Source organism: Eurosta solidaginis, chromosome 1 (genome assembly GCF_040869045.1).
Source record: "Eurosta solidaginis isolate ZX-2024a chromosome 1, ASM4086904v1, whole genome shotgun sequence".
Lineage (NCBI taxonomy): Eukaryota > Metazoa > Arthropoda > Insecta > Diptera > Tephritidae > Eurosta > Eurosta solidaginis.
The window spans coordinates 337713687-337734687 of NC_090319.1; the positions used below are offsets into that span (position 1 = coordinate 337713687).

General features: G+C 36.4%; 1 protein-coding gene across 1 annotated transcript; it reads right to left on the reverse strand.

Annotated features, from left to right (window-relative positions):
* Window positions 1-4913: 4913 nt before the first annotated feature.
* On the reverse strand, window positions 4914-20481 carry LOC137237919 (synaptic vesicle glycoprotein 2B-like). Its single transcript, XM_067762288.1, has 10 exons — window positions 19551-20481; window positions 16358-16519; window positions 13469-13631; window positions 13268-13389; window positions 12910-13216; window positions 8574-8681; window positions 8360-8495; window positions 5460-5743; window positions 5269-5396; window positions 4914-5203 (listed from the first exon to the last, which is right to left on the reverse strand). The coding sequence occupies exons 1-10, from the start codon at window positions 19729-19731 to the stop codon at window positions 5169-5171; spliced, it is 1626 nt and encodes a 541-aa protein (XP_067618389.1). The 5' UTR covers window positions 19732-20481; the 3' UTR covers window positions 4914-5168.
* Window positions 20482-21001: the final 520 nt, after the last annotated feature.

A 21001-nucleotide genomic window follows, 5' to 3' on the forward strand; every position in this document is an offset into this window, starting at 1 on the left:
TGTTTTTGTTCCTGAAAACCTTCATAGATGTACACCAGGCCACAATAGAGGTGGACGGTTGGCGCAAGGGTGCTCGAATGGCGAACGAGGCGATACATGTGTACACAGATGGTTCCAAAGTAGTGGAAGGAGTAGGGTCTGCGGTATACGGTGCTGATCCGGAAATAAATAGATCCTACAGGCTGCCGGATTACTGTATCGTTTTCCAAGCGGAAATAGTAGCCGTAACCAAAGCAGTAGAAACCCTGGAAGAAAATAGCCCAAGCTGCAATCGTGTTAACTTTTATATTGACAGTCAAGCAGCAATTAAGGCAATAATCTCGCATAGCACAGCATCTAAATGCGTGTTAGAGTGTAAGCAGTCTCTGGATAGAATCGGGACAGGGAGAAGCATACATCTATATTGGGTCCAGGGTATATGGGAATAGATGGGACTGAAAAAGCGGATGAACTAGCTAAAAAGAGCGCATCCCTTGAAGCTTGCTCCGTAGACGTTCCAATTATACTGGGCGAGATTAAGCGAAGGCGAGAGGTGCACATAATCGACCAATGGGGAAAGACGTGGGTTGAAGCGCGGGGTTGTAAAGTGTCGAAGATTATGTGTAGGTCTTACAACCTTAAACTAACAAAATTGCTTCTATCATGAAAAAGAGAGGACTGTAGACTCATGACGGGTATTCTGACTGAACACTGCCTTCTGTCGTCACATGCCTTTAAATTAGGCTTAGTTAGTGATAGCAGATATAGGAAGTACGGGCTGGAGGAGGAAACGCTCGAGCACGTTCTGTGCTCTTGCCCTGCGCTTGCCAGGCTAAGACTCCAGCTATTTGGAGTGATACAACTGTCAGAACTAGAAGCAGCAAGTGAAATCCTAGGAAGCTTCTAGTATTTGCCAAGAGGACGGAGTTATTTTATAACATAGGTCCTGGTTTTTGATAGGGTTTTTCAGTTTGGTCGTTAAAACAAACTTCTGGTAATACTACGGACTTATTCAGTGTATGTGAGGTCCCCATGGACCGGCCAGTTCAACCTAACCTAACACCAGTGTTTTTCGTACTGCATTTTAAGGTAGTTAAAAAACGACTGGCTACTTCGAATAAATCAGAGTTCCCTGCAAATGTTTCCAAATTACAAAATTTGTTACTGTTTTATTCTTTAAATGCGTTTTACAAGGTTTCATACATAAACTTCCAAGGAGATACCACACAATTCAAAAATATTATCCATTGTGAATTCAAATAAGTAGCATATATTTAAAAAAAAACATTCACACAAGTAAGAAATCAACTATAATTTCATACCTTAGCTGGGTGCTGGTTCTCACCAAACGTAATTGACTTGGTAATACAAATTTCTCAAAACAACGAAATGAGAATAATTTTTAGTACGGCAAGGTACTTTTCTTACATAGATACGGGTTTTCAGCGCGAGTTTAAGTTATCTAGAACTTAAACTTCCTTTTTGGCCTATTTAACTGTGATGAGCAGCAACACTTTATTTCAAAAGCCACAGTGACAGAAATTAACTTTAACAAAAGCTAAAGTTCCCATTGAAAAGTTCAGCTTAAGCATAAAAATTGGCAAGATTAAATCATAGTGAAGTTTAACTGCAGTTTCAACTCGCACAGAAAAACCGCGCTTCAAAGGCACATCACAACCAGGTATATGATGTTAGATTTCAAATGAAATTTGTCATTTTTACTTGTTTTACCTTTATTTGGAGCTATTTGTACAATTAAGCCACTCTTAAAAATTCTTTGCTCTTGTTTGTTTTTGCCATTGTTCTAAAAAGTGTTTCACTATTGACCCAAGAAATTTGGCTAAAATAGCCACGCGCTGATAAACAAGTTTCGTAATAGTGCAAATTAATTTTCATGCTTATTTTATCAGCAGCAATATACAACAGATATATGTACATATATTTTAAACAGGTATCGTCGATGTTGATTAAGTTTATATTTCTACACCATTTTCAGTTGTAAAAGGGTAAAACATCAGATGTAAATGCGAAAGCGTCATATGGAAATCAGAATAAATAAAACTAAAGTAAAAAATTTTAAGCACTTCCTTTATATAAATGGACAAAGCAGCTTTTCACCTTTATATTTTTATCTCTCATAAATATTTTTTCAATTTCTATGTCAAAATTTTAAAATCAAAGTTCAGCAAGAATATGTATTTTTATAAGGACATATTTTTCGCTGATTTTTGTCTATTTATGTAAAGGAAGTGCCTAAAATTTTTTTATTTTCTTTTTATTTTCTACTTTTTAAACGGTTTTATTTAGCTTGACTTGACATGCGCGGCCGTTGTGAACGAATTTTGTAATTAAAATTTAAGTAACTTCCCGATAAGCTATGGCAATGCAATAATAAGCAAAAAAATTGCCGCTAGCTGGCGCAAGGATCGAGATATTCACAAAAATCGTATTTGTGGTCCGATTTGGCTCATATTTGGAATACATAATACATACACGAGTAGAAAGCGATCCATGAAATAAATCGCCGCCAGGTGGCACAAGGATCGAGATATTCAAAAAAAATCGTATTTGTGGTCCCATTTGGCTCACATTTGGAACACATCATACATGCAAGAATAAAAAGCGACCTGAAAAAATCGCCGCTAGATGGCGCAAGGATCGAGGTTTTCACAAAAATCGCATTTGTGGTCCGATTTGGCTCATATTTGGAACACATAATACATACACGAATAGAAAGCGATCCATGAAATAAATCGCCGCTAGGTGGCACAAGGATCGAGATATTCAAAAAAAATCGTATTTGTGGTCCGATTTGGCTCATATTTGGAACACATAATACATACATGAATAGAAAACGGCCTGTGAAAAAAATCGCCGCTAGGTGGCACAAGGATCGAGATATTCAAAAAAATCGTATTTGTGGTCCGATTTGGAACACATAATACATACATGAATAGAAAGCTACCTATGTTGTCCGATTTGGCTCATATTTGGAACAAATATTACATTCAGTCCGGTAGAAATGACATCAAAATATTTTGGAGTTGGAGGAGGGACAAGCATACGTGCCGCACAGTCGAGTAAAGTCTTTGGAAGGATTATGTATTGAGGACTTATATATACAAATTGTCAGGAAAGAGTCCTTGTAATAATGAGTTATTAATAGAATGAGAAATAATAGGCAATTAAATAAAGTCTAAAAACATGAAAATAAAATAACTTTAAAAAATTCAATTCACGCTCCCAATGCTTTTATTTAATTGTCTGATCAACGCCCTAGATTGGTGAGGAGTGTGATGACTAGTACCTAGGACCTACCTAATTATTTTCTAGCTTTTAGTATTATTATTACTTCATGTAAATATTGTTTTCAATAAAACTGTTTAACTTAAAAATTTTTTTTTATTATTTTATTTACTTCTAGGTGCAAAAGTGTAGTGCCTTATTTATTACAATGTGAAAAACTTACTTTCATTAATTCAGAATCCATACAATGCTTGTTATGAATTGAGTGAAAGTGTTGACTAGGAGTAACTTTCGATTACCGAATTATAGATGTCGGCTCGGAATCAACTCAATAACTCAACACTGCGCAAAGTTACGCTGGCCTTAATAAAATTCATAATTCATGCAAACTAGACGATCAATTAAAATAATGTAGATATCTCAGTCCCAGCGCAACGAATCGAAAACTTGTTTAGTTCCATAATTGCTAGTCTAGCACAAACTAGAATTCATTTAAAAGTCGATTGGAAGTTTCCACCTGTACTGTGTGTATTTTCTAAATATCTCTAAGTATCTCTATCCGTGGCGAATTAAGTAGAATTTTGAATGCTAAGTATTGAATCTTCATTGGGCTCTAAGCTTTGTTCAAAGTTTCAAGTCGCTAGCTCATATGGAAGCTGTTTAAAACTCAATCGCAAAATTTTCCAAATTCGGACGAGATTTTTAAATCTCTCGATCCGTGCACTTCCTGTCGGAATTTTTCTATACTTTTATGTATTTTCACCGACTTCTCAATTACGTATGAAGATTTTAGCTCAATGGGAAGTCTTTTAAAAATTAATCGCGAGATTCCCCCTCTTCGGTACAATTTTTCTTAATATATTGTAGCGAATTTTGTAAAATCCTGGTTATTATGCACCTTCTGCTAGCGTTCGAATCGCTAAACTGTTGAATAAATCACTCCAATATTCAGTATTGCAAACTGGTCTTTATTTAAATGCTTTGGGAGTAGTACAATTATACGTCTTTTCACAACTAGTAGTGTGTTTAAGTCAAACTGAGTAGTTATTACTCAGCTTGCGCTGCTTTTATACTCTCGGTTTCCTCGTTCACCCATTTTTCCTAAGGTCTAGTAATTTCGCGAACGTATGTCATGCTTGGTTAGTTACCAGCTATATACTTTAGGGTGGGTCGATTTTTATGGACGAAAGTTAACCGATATTGCGCCATCAATTTTTCGATAGGATTTGGGCTCAGGAAAAAAATGTCTACTACGCATACCCAAAAAAATAATTTTCAAGGCTTGCGAAATTTCTATTTTTTTGACTTTTTTCTACTTTCATTTTTAAGCTATACATACAGGGTATACATGAAAATTTTACGATCAAATGAAAATTTTTTTAGTAGGTCATGAAAAAAACTTTAAAAATCAAAGTCGAAAAAAAGTAAAAAAATTAAGTTTCGAAGGCTCGAAAATTATTTATTTTTTTGGGGGTATGCGTAGTGGAGCTTTTTTTCCTGAGCCCAAATCATATAGAAAAAATTGGGGTTTTGCCGCTTGGTCGTCAAACGAATTCCGGTAACACTATAGGCACATTCAGTCTATGTGAGGTCTTAATTTATTGATCATTTCAACCTAACCTAACCTAATATTACCTCATATCATTATTCTTATTTATTATATATTATTATTATGAAAGGGCCAAAAATTCACTTTTGCTAAAATTTTATTACTTTTAGTTCGGTATAAACAGCTATTCCACTAACTAAAATTATTTTTAACACACATTCGTTACAAACTGGACTTATGCTCCTTTCTCAAAAAAAAGAGCGGCTAATTAATATATTCAACGTATTTAAAACTAATTAACTACAATTTTTAGTTTTAATATAAACAATAATTTACATAACTATGCCTAGATCTTGCGCTTCATTTCACAGGCTCTGAGTGTTTTAAAATGCACTTAAATTGGCAATAAAATAGTGAGTAGCATGCATACTGAAAATAAAACAAAGGTTAGTTGCAGTAAGATATTGGCAATGTTCAATTGAACTAAAATTTACCAAATACGCAGCCAGAGAAAAAGGCAAAGGTCGAAATGCAATGCGTCTCCAACAGCACGCCAATAATATTACTGCCAAAAACGCTCCCGCTACGTCCCATCATAAGGCAAAGACAAATCGCTTTACCGCTATGAAGATAATGCATTTGGAAGTTAAGACAAATTTGCCAATTAATGTTAAGTGAAAATTACCGTAAATGTGTAGGTACCAAATCAACCAGTGCACTACTTAAGGTTGCTACGCACAATCCCGGCATGGTTAGAAATATAATAAAACATACCACGACTGCTGTCGGATGACGGAGCCAAAGTAAAGCTGCACAGCATAATGCACTAAGAAGTAGCGATCCGATAATTGTTGATTTTCGTCCAAATATATTCAGAATCACGCCCGTTAAAGCATAGCCGACAACAAAACACAAGCCAAGTGAAATTGAGTCAAAGAAACTTTTGTCGCTAATGCTATCGTTGCAAATCTGAAACATAATTAGTTTGAAGTGAGTACTAATTGCATACTTTAACATTAATCGAAAAATTTTAGAAACAGAAGTTTATTATTTCGCTCCATATTATTTATCCACGAACGAAATTACAGGGATCGCAACAACTAAAATTTTAACTATACAAATCGCTTATTAGTCTTTAAGGCGTTGCGTACAAATAGTGAATTTCTTTGAAAATAAAGGCCGCCTCGTTCGTTTCGTCTCAGCGACGAATCGCTAGTGTATTTGCACTATGTTAAACGATGGCAACATATCATTTGACACTTGCTGTCGTCTTCCTGTTTGACATAGAGCAAAAACCGTAAGGACCGAACGAAAGTGATAGAAAATACTAATGCTAGACGAATTCGTTTGAAGGCGAATCGTTCGTTATCGTTAGCAATACAGAATTAAGCCCTAGGTTTCAAGACATTCTAATTGATATACATATTTGAAATGGCATAATTTTTTTTTAATATACATACATATGTAATATACAATAAATAATTATTCCAAACTGTATATTAACAAAATCGAATTTTCACCACATTTGCCGAAAATGGGCGAAATGAATTGGAGGTAGATGCTATCTTTTTGCATATAACGTAAAAGACATGGTGGTATATCAAAGAGATTTTTATATGTCCCTTTCGACCGACGATCTACAACTTTCTCCGTCTCCATTTCCTTTCTTTCTGCCTTCCGATCATTCTCTCCTATTCTTACAATTTCCGTGACACTTTCAATTTTCCTTTACATCTCCTTTTCCTTCGGTTTCTGTTTCTCTTTTAATTTATCTTTCCTTCTTCTTTGCCCTTCATTTTCCCTCTCCTTCTTCAATTTACCCCCGTCTTTCCCTTTCCTTCTGCCTATGCCTTCCCTTATTAGCTTTTCGTCCCTTTCCAACTACGCATCTCTCTTTCCTTTTACCTTATCGTCTTCAAACACCAGTCCATTATTTCACCCTTACCTTTACCTTTACCTTTACCTTTACGTTTACCTTTACCTTTACCTTTACATTTACTTTTATCTTTCCCTTTACCTTTACCTTTACCTTTACCTTGACCCTTACCTTTACCTTTACCTTTACTTTTACCTTTACCTTTACCTTTACCTTTACCTTTACCTTTACCTTTACCTTTGCCTTTACCTTTACCTTTACCTTTACCTATACCTTTACCTTTACCTTTATCTTTACCTTTATCTTTACCTTTACCTTTACCTTTACCTTTACCTTTACCTTTACCTTTACCTTTACCTTTACCTTTACCTTTACCTTTACCTTTACCTTTACCTTTACCTTTACCTTTACCTTTACCTTTACCTTTACCTTTACCTTTACCTTTACCTTTACCTTTACCTTTACCTTTACCTTTACTTTTACCACACCTCTGACTCTATTCTACTTTTCCCGTTTTCTCCCTCTTCGTATTCTTTCGTATTTCGCATTTTTTAGAAATTGTCATGCCTTAAAATAAAATTTCCTTCACCATTCAGTGAACATTTTTCAAGCTGATTCGAAACTCATATGAGAAAATTACAGAAATCGTACGGCCCTCTTTTTATAGTAAGTTATTTTTGTAGCTGCAACCTGAAAAACACTCCACGAAGGTTGCGGATGTAGGATATGAAACCGGTACGATCCGATCTTAGCTCCTTTTAGAACTAGCCCACGGGAACGATATTACGACCCCTCGAACTATCGGATATATATATTTTAGTCGCCAGTTACTAAAAGCGTACCTAACCGCAGGAATACTCTTACATTTTAACCCATTGGGGCTAAACATTCAATGCGACGCGTTGTTTGAAAGCTTGGAGCACTGGTCCGTGCTACATATTTATATCTTGCGCAACGTTTTACAAATCTATTAATTTCATTAATAAAGCGCTTCAGTGCCACTGTTATACCGTTTTCATACAGAAACTTTATCGAATCACAATTCTATTTAATGAAATAATTAAGTTTCCCTTTTCATACAGGGGCTTTTGCTTCATTAAGCGAACATCTGTCAGGAGCTCCAAAAAATATTTCGTTTAACTATAAATACAATCAAAATAAAATGCATGCGAAACTACCCATAGATGTTGCACCTAACCCAATATGTGCCAATTTTCGAAAAGCCATATTATCTTTTGCAGCAAATGCAGCGAAAATTAAATTTTGATTTTTTTCGTGTTTTTCTATTTTTCGTAACTTATTGAAAATAATTAATTTTTGATTGTCATTTGTTACATTGACAATAAAATTCGAAGCACCAAGCAAAACCGACTGGATTTTACACTCGTTTAGGCATTAAGAATTTGTGTTTTGTATGGTAGATTGAGTTCAAGTAGGGCTTTAATGTAGAAAACTTGACTAACCATTTCATTAAGCCTCTGTGTGAAATTAGCGTTATACTTAAAGGATACGCCCAAATAAAAAACTTTCACGGAACACGGAAATCGTGAATAATTTTGCGGCATATTAACACTAAAATTTCCGTATATAAGACAAGTTTCCTTGGTTTTAGAAAAATTGCACTGTTTTGAAGAAGAAATTCCTAGGCTAAAAAAAGCAATCCAATTTTTAAAAGAAATATTCAAAATACAAGTAATTGATGCACAAACCTTTGTAAAGTTTGCACTCTCTTCCTTGGCTAATATAGAATTATCAATTATTTCGCAGACTGTCACAGCATTACTATTGGAGTTCGAACTGGCTCTATTTTGTATTTCTGAAAACCAGAGCCCCATGCCGGAAGAGCTGAAAAATATTGTAATAAAGCATATTTGAGTGGCCGTGAATTCATTACTATTCCTTATTATTTATTTTAATAATTACCTGAAAAACATGCCGCACATAATAAAGCAGCAAATGAAGAAATTGAGAGCATATGGACGACGCAATAACGGACGAGTTTCCTTCCAAACATGCTTGATGGCTTCACCGCTTTAAAATTGTTAGAAGAAATATGAAATTTAAAGAAAGTTAAATGAAGTTCTTTAAATATCACTAGAGAGACCTTGTTCAGCCCGCAAACTGGGCCCATATCGCGTTATACGATCCATGATTTAAATCCATTTTGTAAATCACAATAGCACTGAAATGTTGAATCCTTGTAATGACATATATTTACTAGTGACCATACGAAGTCATTAGACCCATATTTTCTCACAATTTTTATAAATAGTTTGACAGATTCATATTTATGACTTGAGTGCAATTGATTTTGCATCCGTGGTCATATTACACGATACGGGCTCTAGTATACATTTCATACTCATCTAATTAATGTTACAATTTTTTCTCCATCTCATATTCCATTTATCTCCCTCCCACTTCTACTCCTAGTCCCTTTACCACTTCCACAGTTACCTCCCCTCCCATTCCACCTCCCAATCCTAACCTCACGTCCAACTCTACTCGCACTTACACTCCCATTTTTATGCCGACTCCCACTTTCACTCATAGTCCAAGTCCCACTACCGCTTCCAGTTCCACTCCCTCTTCCTCCACCACTTTCCTCATAGTCTCCTCATGTAGGGAGTCTCTATATCAAATGTTGAATACCTCCTTCCTAGCAAATTTGACTGATATGAAATTAACGCAGGTACAATTTTTAGAACCGAAGTCATTTTTATACATATTATCTGGATAGATAGTTGAGACGTTCTTCTATCCGATAATATTTTTACTTGTGATGTACATATCTACTCTGCCAGTCATATTGAAGCTTTTGCAAAAACAAATTGCTGCATATTTTTGCCTCTCTCTCCTACTGTAAATAGTTGGTCCGAGAAGGGACGTATCCTACCCCTTTCACTTTCTCGGTTTTTCTTTTTTCTACACCTACATTCTTTCCCATCTCTCAACCTCTTTCATTTTTTTTTTTCATCACCTTCTCTTCTATTGCTTCCTTATATTCCCATCTTCCCCTCGAACTTTCTACATTTTTATGCCCGTTTCCTACTCGCAATTTCATTCCCTCAAATTTTCTTCCCTTTCGACTTCTCTTTCTCCCCCTCTCGAATCTCTCCTACCTCTTAGTTTCCCTTTCCCCTTTTCCTGCCTATGACTTTTGTACAGCTTTCCCTTTCCTCTTTTTCTTCTGAAAGAAAGAATTCCAAATAATAAGCTTGTCGGAGAAGAACTCTTGTACTAAACTTAAAAAAATGGACCATAAATTAGATTTATTCGATTAGGTCCGCCACTGGTCCCCATACTGAAAAGATGTTTCTCGAATATTAAGCTAGGCCTACCACACCGAGGATCCTGGGTTCACGCCACGGTCAAAACAACAGCAAAATTTGTTAAACAAGTTTTTCCAATTAGCAAAAAATTTTTCTAAGCTGTGATTTGGCAAACACTCCGATTGTATTTCTGCCACGAAAAGCTTCTCAGTGGAAACTCATCTGCTTTGCAGATATCGTTCGGAGTTGGCATAAAACAGGTAGGTCCCGTCCCGCCAATTTATAGGAAAAATTAAAAGGAGCTCGACGCAAATTGGAAGAGAAGCTCGGCCTAAAATCTCTTCGAAGGTTATCACGCCTTACATTTATTTTATTTATACAAGGTACCAAATCTCAAGCAAATCACAACAGAACTACGTTTATTACAATATGTTGGGTCCTGATCCAGTTTCCGAAAAGAAAAGTTTATCAAATAATAATCTTGACCACTGTACCGAATTTCAAGGTAATTGCACCATAAATAATTTTTTTAGAATAGTTTGGCCCATGATCCTTTCTCGGAATGAAAAGTTTCTCAAGTATTAACTTTCTCAAAGACGTACCTCTATATCAAACTTCAATCAAATCGCACCATTACTCTGCGTACCAGAGAGAAGTGGTTCCAAATATTTGGCTTGTAGAATAGGAAGTCCTGTACCAAATTTCAAGAAAATCGCACCACAAACAAAATTAGCTTGATCAAAGAGGTACCCTTTGTCGAATTTCCAGCAAATCGCGCCATAAATTAGATTTCATGGAAAATGTCCCTACTCTACTTTCCGAAAAGGTTTTTCAAATAATAACTTACCAAACTTTAACCAAACAGACATAAAAAGCTCCAAGAAGTAAGCTTGTAGAAGACGAACCTCTGTACCAAATTTTTAGAAATCGCATCTTAAGTGATATTATAATGAATAGGCCGTTAACTGATCAGCTTCCCGGAAGAAATTTTTTTTCAAATATTAAGCTAGGCAAAGAGGTACTGTTTTACTAAATCTCAAGCAAATATCCCCGTATATACGTTTTAAAAAAGTAGTTCGAGCCCTCGACCACTTTCCGGAAAGGAAAGTTTATCAAACCATAAGCTAGTCAAAGAAGTCCGTCCCCCTGTACCAAAATTTCAAGGAAATTGCACCATAAATAATTTATTTAGAATAGATCGGCCCCTGGCCCACTCCCTGGAATAAAAAGTTTCTAAAATATTAACTTGGTCAAAGAGGCCTTTACAAAATTTCAAGCAAATGGGACCATAAATTAGATTTTTTGGAAGAGGTCGGTCATTGCTGTACTTCTCGGAAAGCGAAGTTTATCAAATATTAAGATAATCAAAGAGGTATCTTATACCAAACTTCAACCAAAATACCACTTGCCAGGCAGAAAGTGTTCCAAATAGCAAGCTTGTAGAAAAGGAACCCCTGCACCAAATTTCAAGAATATAGTACCGTACATAATACTTTTACGAAAAGGTCGACTGTTCATCCCAGTGGTGTATCCAGGAGGGTGATTGGGGGGGGGGGGGGGGGGGGGGGGGGGGGGGGGGGATAAATCCCCCCTTCGTCGCTCAACTTCTTATTTTACTTCGTAATTTATATTAAAATTACCAATTTTTCTTCTGATTTAGCAAAAAAATACAATAGAAAATCAAAATCTCTATATAATTAGGTTCGTGGGAAGGTAATATTAATGTTTAATTTTGTCGTGGAGTATACAGTACTTATGAAATTCCATATCGTCGGCCCCAACAAAAACTATCTCAGATCGTTATTTGCGTCGAAGGCTAGCTCATTTCGCTTATTTGCGTCGAAGACTATCTCAGTTCGTTTTGATTTATGAAAAACTGACACCTTTTGCTTGTTTGCTAATTTTGTATTTTGTTTTTTAATTTTACTTATTTTTGTATTATTTTACTTTATTTTATTTTTTTTTAGTTTCTCTCATTTTATTTATTTTTATTTATAAAATGTAAGGAGCGGCTGAATGGTTTGACAATGTTGGCGATTCATCGCAATGTACCAATAACACCGGAAGAAATTATTGAGAGATTGAGTGTTATAGTAAACCTAGTTACTGTGTGTCTTAAATCTATTTAACTTAAAATAAATGTCTGGTCACCCCTCCCCCCCCCCCTTGGCAAAATTCTGGATACGCCACTGGTTCATCCGCTTCCCGGAAAGAGAAATTTCTTAAATATTAAGCTAGACAAAGGAGTACCCTTTTGTCGAATCTTAGGCAAATCGCCATATTAATACGATTTAATACAATAGGTCGAACCCCCGTCCACTTCTCGGTAAGAAAGTTTCTCAAATAATAAGCTAGTCAAAGAGGTCCCCCTGTACAAAATTTCAAGCAAATCGCACCGTACAAAGTTTGTTAAACATTTGCTTGGTAACCTGTACCGAATTTTATGCAAGTTGCACCATAAATTCGATTTTTTTGAAGAGGTCGGTCCCTGGTCAAGTTCCGGGAAAGTAACGTTGAACCGAATTTCAATTAAATCTCACCATAAATTATTTTTTTTTAGAATATGTCGGTCCTCCTCCCGGAATAAAATGGTTCTCAAATATTAACTTGGTCAAGAAAGTTTCTTGAATATTTAATTGGTGAAAAAAGCACCCTGCACCAAATTTCAAGGAAATTATACCATAAATTAGATTTTTTGGAAGAGGTCGGTCCCTGGTCCACTTCCCGGAAAGAAAAGTGTCTCAAATGTAAGCTAGTCAAATTTTAAAGGAATTATACCATAAACTATTTTTTTAACATGTCTTTCCCTGGCTCAGAAGAATTTAATTGATGAAAACTGACATTGTTGTTGCGCAATTCATAAATTTACCAATTTTCAGAATATTCATTGCAAGCCTCTAAATGTTGATAAGAATTTTGGAAATTCTGAATCATCAACATTAATAATTATATTTTTTCTAATGTATGTAAGTTTAGATGAAATTTACCATGACTGGCTCGTCAAAACCACGCAATTGGCATCAACGGAGACTTCGGCTTTTAAATTTTTTACACCAAACTGCGTTAAGTTGTTGCCAGTATTGAGTTCACAAATCCAGTTAACTGCTTTCAAAGCTTCTTTTTCTTTACGTAAGGATAAATAAAGTTGAGGGCTTTCAGGTAGAAATAATAAAACCACTACCGCTATTAGTCCTGGCAATAGATTAAAAAACGTCAAGAGATGCCATGGTCGGAAGTTGAAACTTGAAGTTATTTGCAGAGTCCAATCCATTGACAGCACCAACCAAGCAACGGCTGTGAAGAGAAAGTATTGTAACAAAAATTTTTCAGATTTCATCATCTTACCCGGTACATACGTCATTGATACACCAACAAACAAACTGGAATAATTCACCACTATTGGACGGTGGCGCGTCGTAAAGAACTCAGCTAAAAACGCATATGTTGTTGAGGAGGGACCTGCAATACTGTTGGCAATATTATTATTCCAAATTAAATGCCAAAGCTTTAGGAAGTATAAGGTATTCATTATATTTCAATACTTACAAAATGCCAACGACGAAGCGCATGAAAACATAAGCCCAATAATTCCTTATGAACATGGAGATGGCTGAAAAAAAACATGCGCCAAAAGTAGCGTAGATCAAAACCACTCGACGTCCGACTGTATCGCTGAGGTAACCCCAAACATATGAAAATATAGCAATACCTGAAGAATAGAATATTATTAAATTTTCGAATTTAATTTACATATAGGTAGTTTTTTAATTTGTTGTTGTTGTTGTTTTTGTTGTTGTTGGGGGTATTATCGATGGCTATAGATCCGGTACGTTCCGGTAACAAGCACCATTTAGGTGTAAGTGCTATCATCTCGGGACAGATTTAATATAACCACATTTAACCTTTTTAGCCATCCTGCTCCATCCCTTAGTTTCATGAGAAGCTTGGGCTTGCCAGAGCCTCGCCTGCTAAATATGTGTATGATACATGCATATTTGTAACAGGATTCGCCACGGGTAGGTGAGGCCGACAATTGGGTTGGAGAAGCTATAAATTACGATGACATCCCCTTGTGTAGTACACACAATCCCTTGAATCAGGCATACCTGCCGCGGGTATATTCCAAGCCGCTGGAGGTTTACAGGGACTGTCAAATCTGTATTCCATGGCCATCCCCATATATCAAAGTATCCCAGAAAGAAAGGTCCAAACTTAAAAAAAACATGTATGTACGAGGAATTCTATTAAAAGTTTATCGAAGTCATGTTGTCATGTTGAAGGCAGTCACAGAAACCGACGATATTGCAATCTGTATGTGAAGGACAAATTTTGCGGGTGAATGGAGAGGTCAAAATCGGAGACTTATTTTATAGAACCAGAGGGAACCACACCGACAAGGCGGATGTGTCTAAAGCTGAAGAGCTGAAAGTCTACCACAAGAGCAAAGAAGCAACCATAAAAACAAAGTTAGAAAGAGAAGAGAAATACTTTTGAATCACCAGCAACTGAAAGGCTGCAGTGGGTGATAAACCAAAGTGAAATAATATCAAGTCTTCGACTATCCGTATTGATTGGGTCAATCTTTACTATAAATGTTTACTTAAGGATGGAGATATGTATATTAAGGGAGCTTTTTAGCTTCATGATCAGCTTATTGAGATACACACCGAATAAATGCTGATATTCAGAGTAGAGGTGGCGGCAGCCTTTGGGAATGGTGATCACCGGGTAATTGTTGGCATTTGACAATTTTTTATAGAAGTCGCTGAGAACTTGTTTGTGCTCTATTTCTTTATGCCGCTGACTTTTTGTATGCTGAATTCCTTCATAGTGCGTACGAGGATGACTTCTTAAGTTCCTGGACGGCGACGACCTCTTCAATCAGATGTCTGTTATGATGCCCAGGTTTCTGGGTATTCAGGACAAACCGTTTGTTAAGCACTTCATAGCCTTGTACTTTGTTGTGCATTTATTGAGTAGCAGCATAGTGATGTATCGAAATGCTAATATTCGCCTCATTATATAAACCTCAAAACCGAATCGTAAATTGTTATATTCAAGAAACTTATTGTTCTTCGAGTTCTCAATGAAATTTGACTCAATTTATCTCCCTGCAATATCTTATAACATTTTTCGTGTAACTAATATCATCTTCATATCTCTTGTTTGTTTACAATAACACATTTAAGATAATTTGATTTTAATTTCCTATTTCAATTGAACAAGAAAAATTTTGATATAAGTTTTTGTGTAAAGGGCCCTACCAATAAATATTATTCTAGGGGCTGTTTTTATTTTATCAATTCCAATCTTTCCAACCGACTTCCTGAGTTACAACTTTAGTAATGATTTCGCTGAAATACGAGCTATTGAACAAACCGTCTGGGACTACAAATAGGAGACCTTGTGTGGTGCTTATCTCAAATTGTTTAATATATATAACTTCGTCTTTTGAAAAATATGGTTTTTGGTTAAATAAATATGTGCGATGTATATTTGAATGCATGTATGTATCCAAGTATCGCCACCATATGTATGTATGTTGACAAGCAAATCATATTAGATAAACAAACTATGTACAGTGGCCATTTTACAGGGGGCGAAATATGGGAGAGTCCACCAAAAAAAAAAAAAACAAAGACCTAGTTTTAATGCATTGTTTCACATACTTTGCACTTTTGTGGCAGTCACGAATGCAAGTGCTCAGGGGTCCACTTTTTCTCTGAGACGAATGAAGACTTTGTTTAGGATTATAATGTTTCAGGATAGCCTCAACGGTATAGGTCCTCTTTATGTATATATGGTTACATCGGAAAAAATTTTGGAATGATATCCAAAATGGGCAAGAACCTTTTTTTTCTAGTTATGCCTACCCCTCCAAAAGATTTCACCTAGATCCGCTCCTGATATGTATGTTTGCAAGCGTGTATCACTTATTATTATTTTTTCTTTCTAATATAACAATTACACTTGCAGAAACGTGAGCTGATAGAACTGCAAAACAAGTGGACGAACATCATCATCACTAATTAGCGCTTAACCGCCTGTTTCGCGATAGCTGACGTCAATTGGGGACACCAAGGACGAACATCATCATCACTAATTAGCGCTTAACCGCCTGTTTCGCGATAGCTGACGTCAATTAGGGACACCAAGGGAGGTCAAGTCCGCCTCCACCTGACTCTCCCAGTTCAGTGGAGGCCTCCCCCTTACTCTGCTCTCAAACTACGGTGTCGACTGAAATACTTTTTTGGGCGATGTTTCTTCAACCATTCGCATTACATGACCTAGCCAGCAACATGTGGACGAACTCACATCATATTTATGCACAAAATGGATATGCAGAGTTATTTTAAACATACTAGTGTAAAATAGGCTGTCATGAAGATTTTAGTTAACAACTTTCCCCGCGATATCATGTATTTATGTACTTACCCACAAAACTAGCCGCACTCATTATGGCCTTATGAACTGAGGTAGTAGCAAAATCACATTGGGATGCAATCGTTATAATACTCATGCCCATTGTCTCATTAATGACCATCATCAAGAGTAAGCCACAGGTTATTAAAACTATCCATTGTGTACAACCGAAACCTATCGAATTTATAAATAGTTATGAATAATTGCATACTTAATATAGCAAAGTAAGCAGAGGAATGAAGCCGAAACCGTAACCGCTTGACACCGTTTTCTTTTTCTTTTTTAAGCCATGACCGTTATTTCGATTTAACGGAAAACGGGACAGACACCGTTTCACATAATGCAACAATTACATATCAGTTTGCGTTAGCAATATCCTAGTATACACCGTTTATCAACGTCTATCCGCGAACCGTTATCGAGTCTCTCCTATATATGCGACTGGAACGTCCCGTTTTTGGACTTAGTGATGCTATGAGGAATCTAACGGTGAACATATTACCACTAAAGCTAAAAAGGACTGGTGGCCAGATTATCGCTTACATATAACTCTAACAGCAACTGGAAAACATTTTCAAACTCTATACGTGCTTCTGCAAACCGCATTGAACCTCGTAGAAGCACCTCTATTCACCAAGCAATGTAAAATACTATCCTTCAAGCTCCCATTCTAAAGCGGAGTTAAACACTAAAGCGTTATTTAAGGCTATAAACTTAACTATGGGAAATATTCAATGACAAAATCTTAAAACAAATAATTGCTCTCCACACCTATAGAGCAGTCGTAGGTAAAATTTGGGGTGTAGAGTCACACATGATGCATTGCTAGTACATCGCCCCTGAAAGGAAGTCATTAACTAGTGATAAAAACCTTTAGTTCAAAACCAGGCCTAAAGTGCCAAATAAGTACAATTTCGATAGTGACTAGACTCTCTTCACTTATAAAATCGACGGTTTGGATACAAAAAAATGCTACCAATTTTAAGCAGCTTCGACTATGAGTAGGAATTTTTTCCTACACTCTCCAACAATTTTCACCTAGGATATGGGCATGTTAAATTCGCCAGTCGAAAGCATGTTAAAGGGATAGAGGGCGAACTAGTAGTGGTTCTGAATGTACTAAAAGTGTATCAGTTTTGAACTAGAGATTTTCCTTCCAGCTGCGGTTCTAAGTTATCTTCTTATTCTAGGGCATTGTTTAGGGTTCATTTTGCTTTTTTTTTTTTTCAACAAGATGAAAGAACAAAGAATGATACTGAAGATGGCACAACGACCGAAGCCGGTGTCTCCAAAGCAAATTTGACAAGGTATGATGGAAAATCGTTCCAACATACATCATTATCTACGGTTTTGTAGCCGGTAGATAAAAGCAGCACAGTCTACAAAATGGTCAAATTTCAACGATCAGAGGTAATGTTTTTATTACACGCACCTCTCTGCAACAGCTTCAAAATACTTTGAAAAAATTTGCTAATTGAACTCGCCCCTTGACAAGGATTTGGCAAACACTCCGAGTGTATTTCCGTTATGATAATCTCCTCATCGAAATTGTATCTGCCTTGCGATGCCGTTCGGAGTCGTAATAAAACATGTCCCACCAATTTAAAAAAAAAGTTAAAAAATAGAACGTTGCAAATCGGAAAAGAGCCTTGGCCTAAATCTCTTCGAAGATATACAGCACCAAGATATTATTATCCTCTCACCATCCCTTTTCAAGTTTCATTTGCAGTTCTCAGTTCTAATTAGTATTCTTCATCTTTCCCTAGGTCAATGAATTGCGATTTAACAGTCCATTGTTTGATAGGAGTATATAACGAACGAATCTTTTCTGTCTGATCCCTTGATATGAGGAAAAGATATAAAGTACTGAGCATTCACTTTGCAGATATCCCTGCCCAGAAAACATAAAGTCTGCCTGAACAAAGACGTTAACAGCTGTTTCGCAAAGCTTGTCTCTTCTGAAATCGCCCACGTTCTGCGTTATATTAGACGCAAAAAGTTTCCAATTTTGTTTTTTTCATATAAAACGGAGAAAGTGCTCTAGTCTAAGCTTACTTTGACAGAATATTTGGCAACAGGAGTTGGCCATAAAGATATTTTCATCTACTGGAGCTTAGTAAGCTCGGTATCCTAGAAGATACTGCCACCTAAACGATTTTGTCCGTTTCATCAAAACTCACACCAGAAATCCCTGTTTCGCGACCACAGACGAAAATTGCGAGCAACGAAGCAGATCAAGTCATTCTCCATCTGTCTCTTCCCTTTTCGTGGAGGTCTCTTCCTTCCTCTGTTTCGAATTACGGGTGCCCATAAAAATACTTCATGGGCCAGAGGGTTTTCTTCTATTCGCACGACAAGGCCCAGCCTGCAAAGCCTTTGGGCTTTTATTCATTATACTATCTTCATATTTGTGTAAAGCTCACCCAGCTCATAATACCTCTTTCCTTTTTTTCACAACGTGTTCTTTATACCGAGCCCTACATCAGGACAGGTGTAATGAAAGACTTATAGAGTTATTCGGGTGAGCAGTTTACTTTTTAATTGCTTACTCAGTTTAATGAAAAACTTGTTGGCTAGAGTTATTCTCCCTCTGATTATTAATCATGTATATTTTTCGCTGCTAATGCTGGTTCCCAGATAGACAAAGTCCACGTATTTATAAAGCAATAGTGATGTGGTTGCCTAGCGGTAAAAGAATCGGTTCTTTCTTGAATGACAGCAAATTCTTTGTCTTGTTCTCATTCACTGCAACATCCACTTTTTTTTTTGTCTCTTTATCAAATTCAGAGAAGACAGAACTAATGGCACATTAAAATGCAAGTTGCGTGCCCGGTTTTGGTCTAAGGAAAACCCGTTCCAATGAAAAAACTAATTACACACTTGCAGTCCTTCGTTCTAAAATAGCTTGATACCTATATTTGAGCATGGCATTCAAGCCATCTTAGGCAAAGTAAGTTGAGCCTCACTGATTTTAATCAAAGCCCTAGTATTTGTGCTTGTAGCGTCACAGACTTTTGGCGACAGCCTTCAGCATTTGTCAAATACGCATGGCATCAGAACAAGCTAACCGTTAAATGGCTCTCTCAGAAACTTTGAAAATTTGTTTTGTTTTATATCGCAGAGACGAAAAAAGTGAAACGAAAATAAGTCGAAAGTTTATTTTGAATCGGTTTTATTCCTTGCAAGTAATTGATTAGACACACACCTATCATATCAAGCACATCCTCGTAGTCATGTACTACCACCTTTGGAAACTGTGATATATTTTGAGAGTTACGCCTCGTGCTATGTTGCATATGTGGCACATTTTCCACATTTGGCAATACATTTTGTCCTGCACATATAACACTGACACTGACTTTTTGAGACTTATCAGACGACATCATTTTGATAAATTTTGGTTTAATAGATAACAGAATTGCTTTTATCTTGTCGCACTAAATATCACTTGTAATTGCAAAGCACATACATACAGATGTACATGCATACTACATACATATGTATGAGGTGATGTATTGATACGTTTTTATTTATCAATGATGAAGATCACTTCAATTGCTGTTTCCGCTTGTGCGGCGTGCACCCACTGACAGCCAGTTTTCAACTGAACTACTTAGCTGCGTCTCGAAGTTTAGCTAACTCTTTTCTTTACTTTCCTATCTAAGTTTCTGATTTGACGTCAAACTCATTGGTGGTTCCTCCATCATAAAAATGAAGCTAATCTACCACCTACTCATATTCTGTATTGTTGGACATTTTTTAGTAAGAACATAAAAGCGCTTAAAACAATCAACTATACAAACGCTTTATTATTATAAATTACAACAACATATGTAAATAATAACAAACGCTGCATCGCTCGCTGCAGCTCGGTTGATATAAAAATAATTGAAAAGTAATTAAAACCATTGTATATCATTTCCCTATGTCCCTCGTTCCATCTGCTTCTTCCTCCCCCTTTAAATTTTATTTTTGCTCCTATTCTCTAGCAGGCCTTCCAGTTCTATCCCGCTCCCTTCTGTCTTCATATTACCTCATTTATTCTTTTCAAGGCTTTCACTTTTTATTCCTATACCTCAAATTTCCATTCCATACCCTCCATTAGCACCACTTTTACTCCTATCTACTACTTCCCTATCTTCTCCGTTTTTCTCTGCATCTTCCCCTCCCTCCCTTCACTTTCCCTTCCTATTCCTCCTCTTATTTTTTTCTCCCCGTATTCCAACACTTTATTACCCACTCCAACTTTCTCTTTTCCTATCCGTTGTCTGTCCACTTCCTATTTCTCTCCGCCCCTATTTCTTTTGCATTTTTCTTTCCCTTTCTTTTCTGAAAAGAGATGGCGAGGCACCTTCCACTTTTTATACTCAACTCGAACTAATTTTATATTTTACAAATATGTATCGTTGAACTAGAACAACATTCGATTTTAAAAGTATGGAGAGTATGGAAAGCCTGGGGCGTGCACAACGATGTGTGTGACGTAAAAGCTCGTAAGCTACTAATAAACAACTCAAATTACTTAAATAATTAGAGTATTTATCTAGCTTGCAATTTTAGAACACTTTGTTTTGTTTTTAGCTATTGCTGATCGATTTATTTTATTTTGTCTGTTCAGTAGACCACGCCCCCTAGTAGTGGTTAGCAAACGTTACG